Below are 11,137 nucleotides of genomic sequence, written 5' to 3'. Positions count from 1 at the left end.
CATGAGCATCATGGGAAATGTAGTTCCAAAACATCTGGTGTGCCAAGGTTCGCCATCACTGCTCTAGAGCAACTGCACTTGCAAAGTGCACTTTCTGTTTGCCCTTCCCCATTGTATATGTATATTGTCTTTGGTGGCATGTTAGAGATAGAATGACAAGATCATTTTACATCTTAAGTGACATTAAATCACATGTGATCTGGTCAGGCCTGACCATGGAATATGACCAGTTTAACACTTTTGTATTCTTAAAAGGCACATACTATGCACTTTGCTGCAGCCAGTACAATGATAACCTGTTTTCTGAAAAGCTCTCCATTTCCCTGACTGCCTACACAGTGCTGAGATCAATGCAAAGAGAATATTGAGATTATTAATCGTCTAAAGCCTCACTTATACAGAATTGACTTGCAAGCACTTAATGGATCAAGCACTGCCCTCCAGATCAGAGCACAGGCGGCTGATGAATTGTCCTGAGACGTCACTCGTTATCGTTCGGCTATCGATAGTGACCCCGGTGGCCGTTTGTCTTTTGGGTTCTCGGTGACGAATCCTCCTCTTCCTCCGGCTGGCACAGGCGTCTGCGTGATCAATGCACAGCTGCAGCTGGTTGAAGGGGACCAAATCCATCCAACAGTTGATCTGGTTCCATTTTACCAGCTTCAGCAAAGCATTTAGGCGTGGGAAGATTGGTGATGTGCAAGGCACTTCCTATCAGAGAGAAATGAAAACTTTTTTCCTTTATAAGCTATTATACAGCAGCCACATCAATGCACTTGTCACACACAACAGAACATAAAACTGTATTGTAACAGACACAATTCGTAGCTCAACTCGGATTACATCAGCCAAGTTTGTTAAAGCATATATATGGTCAAAATGTAACATCATATACTAATTTCCACATTGCATTTAATTTATTTCCAGCCTACTCCTATTTTTCAGAATAATTTTGAAGTTTGCAAATTTTCTTTGTTAAAATCCTTGAATTTTATGACATGAATTCACTATGCCCTGTGAGTAGGTCATGCTGCTTCACACAATGCCTGTCTTCTGAACTACAGAGGTGCTGAGTGTTCAGGAGGCGGAGTCAGTACAGTAATAACTCCTTGTAGGCTGAAAAGTACCATGGGATATGTAGTCCTTCGAATTTAAATGTAAACAGCAGAGGAGAATCTGCAAAGCATGCAGAAAAGTCACGGAAAGAAAAGGCCAGCACACAGGCAATATTTACTACTTGAAAAAAGATTTTTCAGGTAAGATTATATTGGATTGTCAAAAATAACTATTGTTTGTATTGCTATTACAATGCTGATGTTAAAATAAACGTGTTTGCTGTGACTATGTAGAAACACCTTTGCAATTTGAAAATACAGTTTCTCTGTGTATCTAATGATTATTGCAGCATGTGTAGACAGATTTTTATTTTTTTTTTTGATGTTTACATGAGAGCCCTTATCCTGCAGCAGGTCAGTACTTGCCAAATTTTAGCGATCGACCGATATCCGTTGCCGATACCGATATTTTTGCCAATGCATATCGGTATTGGCCGATATTTTTGTACATTTAACATTTTTTTATTTTTTTTTATTTTTATTACTTCACAGGTACTCTTGTGGAGGGCAGACAAAGAGAGACACGGTGCCCAAACAACCAGTGGATGAAAAGCCTGTGTATAACCTCAGCAGCTCTGATGGGGACTCCTGGGTGCAGAGTCAGATCAGTGAGAGGGCTGGAAGTTAGGGAGCGCTTCTGGTAATAATTGTATTAATGAAATTAGTCACAAACACCTGATGGTAAATGGTATAGTGGTGGAAAAAACGACACAGTTTATTGTATAAAATCAATAGAATTTAAAAACACACACTGGTTGGATGTGTACTTGCCCCCACCGCCGATGTACTGCTAGCTGGGTTTCTGGCCAGTATCAACGTCGCCAGCAGGCATCCATGCCGTCACAAGGATGGATGGATGCATGCTTGATGTGACAGGGCTCCAGGTGGACCAACGGTATACAGAAGACCGATAAAGGAAACACTTGCGCCGGACAGCTAAAGTGGTGGCAGCGCGGGAGATGGTGTCACTCCACCACCCATCCATCCTTGTGACGGCACGGGCGCCTGCTGGTGGCATTGACACTGGCCAGAAACCCAGCTAGCAGTACATCGGCAGTGGGGCAAGTACACATCCGACCAGTGTGTGTTTTTAAATTCTATTGATTTTTTGCAATAAACTGTGTAGTTTTTTCCACCACTATGCCATTTACCATCAGGTGTTTGTGACTGATTTCATTAATACAATTATTACCATAAGCGCTCCTTAACTTACAGCCCTCTCAATCAATATTTAAAATATCGGCAATTTCAAGGGCCGATACAGATATATCGGCCAAAGTCAATATCGGCCTCGCCGATAATCGGTCGATCTCTAATGCCAATTATAATATAGATCCGGTATCAGACAGAAGAATTCTAGATGGAAAGCATGGAGGAGTGGGGTGCAATGCGCTGTTGGCCATGTTGAGAATTTGGGTTGCTTTCTACTCAAATACATTACAGTATCACGTGGCAGCAGTTCTAATCTCTTATATGTGGTCTCTTGCAAGTTGATGGCAGTGTTAACAATACCTACTAACATGGCAGCATGAGATAGAGCTGCTTACATAGACTTCCTAAGTCTTGGCTAGGGTTGTGGGTCATGGAAGAAAGTTGGGCATAGGTTGAATGTGGGTCTGCAGTAACAGTCCCATGCAGGTATGGTAATAACAAGACACCTATACACCTTGGAACTGAACAGACAGATGGGCAAATTTCAATAAAAACTTTGTGTTAGAATGATAAGTAGATTTAGATACATGTAAAAGTCAGACATGTAAAAGAGCACACAGGAGAGTGCATATGTCTAGTGCATTACTGAAGGTTTATAGTATAAAACAAAACATACAGCCAAATGAATACTCGAGAAAAAAAATGTATACAGGCGTTGTATGACACTAAATCTCAATCCAGTGTTGCCAAACACACTGGGGGTCCCACCACCTTCTTCAAAGCTAAACCCACCAGCACAACCACTGCCATATATATGCACACTACAGTTGGTGACACCCACAGGAAGAGGCGGTTACAAAGCCTCAGACAGGGTCAAAGGTGAACTACAATAATAATGGGTAAAACATCCATCCGAAACACCCATTATTTGTGCACAAATTAACCATCAAGATGTTTACACAATAACAATAAAAGAACACAATAATATAAATAATGAAAATATAAACAAAATAAGGATCTGTGTCATACCTCATAAACAGTGTCTACCCCCAGTCTCTTAAGCCATCGTGTCTCCTGTGAGAATCCACTTTGCATCATCCAATGACATGCCCATATATATAAAAATCTATGTGTGGATTATGGAGGGTATGACGTTCCAGTGGCCATTTGCCATGGCTCAGGCTTGTTAAAGCCTTTTATCAACAATACATTGACATGTGTCATACCCTCTATTATGAGGTATGAAACGGATCCTTATTTTTGTTTATATTATTGGGAATATTATGTGTTCTTTTATTATTAACTGATTTTTCCAGATGTATGCTTTCTCCATTATTATTGAAGTTCAACTTTGACCCTGTCTGAGCCTGTGTAACCGCCCATCCCTGTAGGTGTCACCAACTGTATTGTGCATACATATGGCAGTGGTTATGCTGGTGGGTTTGGCACTGAAGAAGAGGGTGTGTTCCCCAAAACGTGCCAGCTTCCAATTGCAGCTTTTGGCCACGCTATTCTCGCACTGGATTGAGATGAGTGTCATACAACGTCTGTATGCATTTTTTTTTTATAATATCTATTTGGATGTATGTTTTGTTTTATACAATAAACCTTTGGTAATGCACTAGGTGTGTGCACCCTTCTGTGTGCTCTTTTACAGTAATCTATTAGATTCCTGATCTGAGAAAGGGGTGCATTGATGAAGCATTCCTGAAGGATGTTATTCCATTGCTTTGGATGATCCACTGCACAAGTAAACTCTGTGGCAGAACTCTGTGCAAAAAGTCAGGCTTGGCTCTATCCCCTAGGGCTGGGTTCACACATAGGCGGGTGCGGTTTCAGTGCGGTTTTGTTCTTCGGTTCAGGTGCAATTCGGGTGTAATTTTTTACCTGAAATCGCACCTGAACCGGACCCAAAGTAGCACAGCACCCTTTATACAACTGCACAGTGGCCACCCCCCACATGTGTGAACGAGCTCCATTGAAAGGCAATCTTATTTACATGTTATGCATATTGGATGTGGTTAAAACAAATCCAATTCGCATATATGTGAACCAACAAAAGGTTATTAGAATAAAATGTAAAATATTTTAGTAGATGCTCATTCCCCAATCTGGGGTGATCCTGTGACTGGACTACTATAGTAAATAACACTTGTGGGAAAGACCGCAGGAAAGTCACATAAAGGATCACAGAACTTTCAAATACATAAGTATGCTTTATTCAAAAAATATAAAAAATGTACTTTGATTCAAAATGTAAAAGTACTGATAAACCATCACCTTTACCCCTAGAATAAAAACATTTATGACAATGCACACCTCACACTCGCCTATATACTGGTAAAGCTGATTAAATTCTGGCTGATGCAGTGTGCTCACAGTGTCTCACTACTTGTGCATAACACTCTGTATCAATTGAGCACCACTGCAGGTCAGAATCGGATCTTAGGGTGCCATGATATGGCTATGTTAGCATCTGAACCAACATAGTAAACACGCAAAAATGAAATCAAAGGAAAATCTAGGATTGTGGAAAACACAAAATACTGAAGGAAAATCTCAAAACTGGCATCTTGGAGAGGCATAAAAGCTGTCAGGTTGTTCATCTTTATAACAGTTACTACATATATATATATATATATATATATATATATATGTATATATATATTTTTTTTAATAGCGTGTATACAGTATTTGTGTACATACATGTGGTTTTCAACTAAAACACACTAACACATTATTCTTGCACACAGTAACCACTGCAAACAAAAGGTTTATCTTTTAACAAATTGTGGAGTTTTTTTTGTTAAACACGGTAACAATTAAATGGGTTTTAAAACATCTGCTGACTACATAATCCCATGCAGTGTAGTGCGCTCAGCATTTTTATACAGCTCCGGCTTCTAAATACTGCTTTCTATGGCAAAACCCCATCCTCCCCCTTACAATCAATAGAAGATGAGACACTATGAAAATGCAATATGAGTCCAATTAGTTATAATTGGAGCAAATGGTGATGTAGATAAACTAGTGGAGTAAGATGTATTTGCTCTGAACGCCAGGCGCGTATTTCAACGCTGTGTGCACATCGCGTCCGGGCCCTCCTAATCCCATTTTGAGAGATGAAGCTGTTTGGGGACATATGTTACAACAGCTATCCTCATTACTCAGGACAGAATTAAAGTGTTTTTGCAAATTGCCGTTTTTATTACTCTTCTTGTTCAGATCAGTGTATAATGACAGTCTCCTACTGAGCCAAAGTGTAAGACATCATATCTTAAATTCTAAAACCTCCAAGCACAGGCCAGATCTACCCTAGATACAATAACTGCAGCCACGATTAGCCCTAAATGGCTACAGTGATCCTGGGCTCCAGTACAACATGCATCTGTGGTAGAGAAAAAAAAAGGACAGAGCCATTCCATGGCTTCTAATCCTCTGAAGGACCAACATAAAATCTCATGCCCTACTACAGTGAAATTCAATAAATATATATGTATGTATGCATATATATATATATATATATATATATATATATATATATATATATATATATATATATACATATATGTATATGTGTATATGATATTATGTATATATGATATGTATGTGTTTGTATGGCTCTATGGGCCATGTTGGAACAGGGCAAAGCTGTATTGCAGTATCCAAATAAAATTGATATAATTTTTTTTGCACAAATAGAACGTTCTTTTGGGGGTATTTTATCACCAGTGCATTGTTTTTTTTTTGCGATATAAACAAAAAAATTATATTCAATAAATATATATATATGTACATATATGTGTATACGATATGTATATATGATATGTATCTGTTTGTATGGCTCCATAGGCCATGTTGGAGCAGGGCAAAGCTGTATCGCAGTATCCAAATAAAATTGATATCATTTTTTTCACACAAATAGAACTTTTGGTGGTATTTTATCACCAGTGCATTGTTTTTTTTTTGCGATAAAAACAAAAAAAAAGAACGGAAAATATTTTTTACTTTTTTCTATAAAATCTATTAACCTCCCTGGCGGTATGATTATGTCTGGAATTACATACCAAAAGCGGTACAATTCTTTTCATGGAAATTTGGCGTTATGTATTATAGGCCTACAATTCTTAGTAATTACTGACTTAAACCTGACCAAAACAAGACTCTAGTAGACATCCCAGATGTGATAAATTTGAAACACAAACGCATGAATTATAATCAAATCAATAATATTATTTTATTATTTAATATATAATATATATAATAAAATTATATTATTGATTAGATTATAATTCATGCATTATATATTATATACAGATATGTGTGTGTGTACATATACATATATATATATATATATATATATATACACACACATATATATATATAATATATAACGCATGAATTATAATTGAATCAATAATATAATTTTATATATATATATATATATATATATATATATGTGTGTGTGTGCATATTATATATATATATATATATATATATATATATATATATATATATATATATATATATATATATATATATATGCATATGCATATGCATATATATATATATATATATATATGCATGCATATATATATATATATATATATATATATATATATATGCATATATATATATATATATATATATATATATATATATATATATATATATATATATATATATATATATATGCATATATATATATAATATAATATAAAGTGTGTTTTGTGTAACGTTTTTTTTTTTTTTTTTTGAATTTCCCTCCCTAGTTCCGCTCCCATGCAGCATTGCTGCTGCAGGGAACGGAACTAGGAAGTGATCGTACCGACGGAGGGACGGAGGAGCGGCGGGACTCTCGGCTGGCGGTCACAGCAATGAGAGATCATCGCTGGATCGCCAGGAGAAGGTAAGAGAAGCTCCGCTGCGCTCTCTGCAATCCACCCCGAGCGTGACTCGGGGTTACCGTTCCTGCAATGAAAAATCAACCCCGAGTCACGCTCGGGATTACCGCTAAGGCGGTTAAGTAAAAACAAATTTAAAAATCTAATTTCTTCATAAATTTAGGCCAAAATGTATTCCGCTACATGCTTTTGATAAAAAAAAAAATCCCAAAAGTGTATATTGATTGGTTTACGTGAAAGTTAGCACCTACACACTATGTTACCTATACTGTAATTTATTTATTTTTTTTTTTATAGTACTCATGGCGGTGATCAACGACTTATAACGGGACTGTAATAGTGTTGCGGCAATCTGACACTAGCTGATGCGGGGGGAACTGACTAACTGCCACTGACATCAACAGAGATGAGAAACACAGAGATCGCTCCCTGTGTACAGATCTCTGTGTTGAATGTCAACACAGGCCTCTGGGCTGTGAATGTGGCATGAATCATTGACTGGGACTTGCTGACATACTCCCGCTGTGTGCAATCATAGAGGGAGCCGGGTGGGGGCAAGCATGCACGCGCCCTAAACCCAGAAGTAGGCAGCGACATACCAGTACGTCACTTTACAGTACATTGCGGGCAGGCAATTGCTAAGTGGATAAAGCACCCTTTTCTATAACCCTGAGTTCCCAATGAACAAACGGGATGTTGTAATGTCAATCAGTTTTGGTGTGATCACAGTCCTGCACAAACTGCACTGGGGTGCCAATTCCTGTCTGCTCAAACCTGACTCACTTTTATCAGATTCTTTTACCACAACGTAGCGTCAAACAAAAAAGGTCACTGCATGCTAGCGTATTGTGCAGGAAACCATAATGTGTATGAAAAATGCTATTAGACTTCACATTCATAACTAGTAGCACCCCTGGCTTATGTCATTACATGTGAGTGCTGTTCATCACAGTTGTACTGTGTGCCAAGGCCTGTTGTAAATGACAGGCTAGGCTCGAAGGACATAAACTGACTGATGCTGGCCATCATTCATCCAGAATAGGAGCACCATTTGTGGGAGGAGAGGGCATTCTGTGGGATACAGCACCAGACTGAAGGTGAGCATTGCAGAAAAAGCTGCTTACTTTATTTCTAAGGCAGTAGTTAACTGTAGATAATGTCATAATGTGCTTGTGTGCACCACATGCCAGCACATTATGACAGACTTACCTCTAAAGTGGATTCCTCCAGCAATGTGCTGTCATTGCTGACAGGGCTTCCATCTTCACCTGGTTTTCCAGTTCACACGCTCCAGCCATTTGAATGACAAGGTTGCGATGATGCCACTCTTGCACATGCACACAGGAGCCATGATCTTGGTACAGCACTCTGAATTGATGGCACGCTCGAGTGTGCTGTCCACTCAGAGCGCAGTGCGCATGCGCCGGGGGTGTCACCAACTGCTACGAATGTGAATATCTCCTAAATATATCTACTTTATTCTAGGCTTACCTGTAAGGACAAGTCGACAAATGGACTTTTAAGAAGCTTTAAAGGTGCTGGGCTGTATAACTGTTATTTTTACTACTGCTTTAAGATGTTAAAAAAATGTTTTTACAAGCTTAGCGAAGAAATTACAGGAGAAAAAGACCCCTTCATGGCAATATAGGACTTTATAGGCTGTTTAATAAACGTGAGGTAACACAATTATATTAAAGTTTAAAAAAAAAAAACTTTATTAAAAATACATATTATCACAGTGACCAAATACATTCATTAAAAAATTACATCCATAATAGAACAAGAAAAAAATGTTGAACAATTGGCAGTAGTTGATGTTCATGGTTTGTGATAATTTTTTCCGACATGTTTCACAGACCATATCTGCTTCATCAGGGAACCTCTGTAGACATCTGGAAGATTATCATTTTTAACAAAACATTACCACATTATTCTATTAAAGAAGACAAAGTCTTGCCCTTAAAGTGTAGCAAATGCTTACCAACTACAAGTATTGCCATTTGCTACAGTCCTAAGGGATATCCCACATGCCAACCAACCCCCAACAGAACCAGTATGGGGTGGCTAATCGGACATTGGACTACCCAGAAGGAAGAGCAGAGGCCCCCGCGGAGGCCAACACGACAAGTGCAATAATGGAACAACTGTAAATTCAACTGTAACATATTCTACTACTCTCCCCCTATACCACCAAGAGAGCCACCAAGCAATGTATATCACCATGCTATTTAGGTACTGTCCATCTACATTGCTCAAACCTCCAACCAACATCCACCAACCTGCCATGCTTCACACAGACTCCCTGAAACACCCAGCCACACAACCCCAACCAACCCCTTTGATTTGCTTTCTTATGGCACTTGTGGGCCTTGACCTAAAGATGTCCTGGTGTGCTTGGAAATAGTGATTGTGCATTAGGAAGGTATTAGCAATAAATATTTATAGTTTACAAGGAACATAAAGTGAGGTTATAGGGCACAATTTTATAAGTGCCAGCCAATTTTACCTACTAAAAGTGCATAGCATGAGGATGGAGACAAAATTTCATTCCGAGATTGTAGCTCTGTAAATTTGGTGCCGCTATTCCACCCCCTTTAGGCCAATTTAAAAAAATTATTTCACGGCTTTGGAGGGAATAAATAGTGAGAGCCCTCCACGTGCTTGCATTGCCGTGCATTTTGAGGTGTGTTTTTGACGCGCTTCATGATGCCTTGACATGCATTGCCATTCCTTTCAAAAGCCCTTATGATGCACATAACCTTTTTTTGTGGCCAATGCATGTCAACACACAGCAGCATATATGTGAAATAAAACCATTAAAACAATGGCAAACCTTTGCACATGTGTTAAAGCACGCTGAACCTTGTGTGTTAAAATGCTCAGGTGTGAATTGGCCCTAATTGTGAGAAATCGCCATCTGACACGCTACAAAATAGTAATTCAATTTTATTTAAATAAAATGATGCAGTGAGGAGTCAACCTACATTATCAATTTATGTATCATTTTTAGGTATCAGGACTCTAAGCCTGAAGCTGTACATTTGGGCATGGGGTTTTTTAACACCAAGCACAAACCTGTTCCCAAGAGACTATATTTCTTTATTATCACCCATGGTCCCTCAGTCCTCAAATATCCCTATCATTTAATCATCCCCCAAACACTAAGGCCCCATCAACATGGGAAATCATATTAAATTGCATGCATTCCTGCAGCGAGTGAAGATGCGCTATGTTCTGACCAGTGCACTGTTGAGCTATTTATTCCTAATGGCACCCCAAAATCACCAGGCAAAATACGTGTGCACTAAAACACACCACAATGCATGGTAACCTATTGCCATGCCTGATAGTTCAATGTGCCACACATCTGTGATTGTCACGTGCAGAGCATTCCGTTAAAATAAGTGGGCTGCCCTTAGAGTGACACGCTTAAACTCACAAAAACGAAGGTGCACTGCCACACCTGCATTGGTGTGAATGAAGCTTCCACCTGTCTGCCCTATTAACATGAAACAAAACCCTTAACCTCCCTGGCGGTATGATTATGTCAGGAATTTTGTACCAAAAGCGGTACAATTTTTTGCATGGAAATTTGGTGTTATGTATTGTAGGCCTACAATTCTTAGTAATTACTAAATTAAACCTGACCAAACAAGACTCTAGTAGACATCCCAGATGTGATAAAGTTTGAAACACAAAATCAGGAATTATAATCAAATAAATAATATCATTTTATTCAATAATGTGATAAATAATGAAATTTGTCAAACAAAGAAAATTCAATAAACATCCTGAGTGTGATACATTTTGAAACATAGGACTGAACAAAGTCCGACGTCAAAATCAGGACAATGGAACCTGGTTTCTTTTCTGACTTTCTTTCCATTGCCATCTCTCTTTGAGCAGCAAACTATGCACATTCTGGTAGGTGCTGCCTTTTTTGCGGTTGGCGGGATGTAGTCCACA

General features: G+C 38.5%; 1 protein-coding gene across 1 annotated transcript in view; it reads right to left on the bottom strand.

The window, feature by feature from the left end:
- Window positions 1–253: 253 nt before the first annotated feature.
- The window catches only part of LOC309566478 (uncharacterized protein), a 72,107-nt gene continuing 61,223 nt past the window's right edge, over window positions 254–11,137 (bottom strand). The window contains exon 4 of the mRNA XM_082271633.1: window positions 254–711. Within this exon, the coding sequence (XP_082127759.1) occupies window positions 427–711 (285 nt within the window). The 3' untranslated portion in view covers window positions 254–426. The remainder of the gene's footprint in view (window positions 712–11,137) is intronic.

The sequence above is a fragment of the Pelophylax lessonae genome, assembly GCF_965119305.1.
Source record: "Pelophylax lessonae genome assembly, chromosome: 11".
In the NCBI taxonomy this organism is placed as follows: domain Eukaryota; kingdom Metazoa; phylum Chordata; class Amphibia; order Anura; family Ranidae; genus Pelophylax; species Pelophylax lessonae.
The sequence above is the reverse complement of the archived record's forward strand: the minus strand, read 5'-3'. Positions and strand labels throughout refer to the sequence as shown.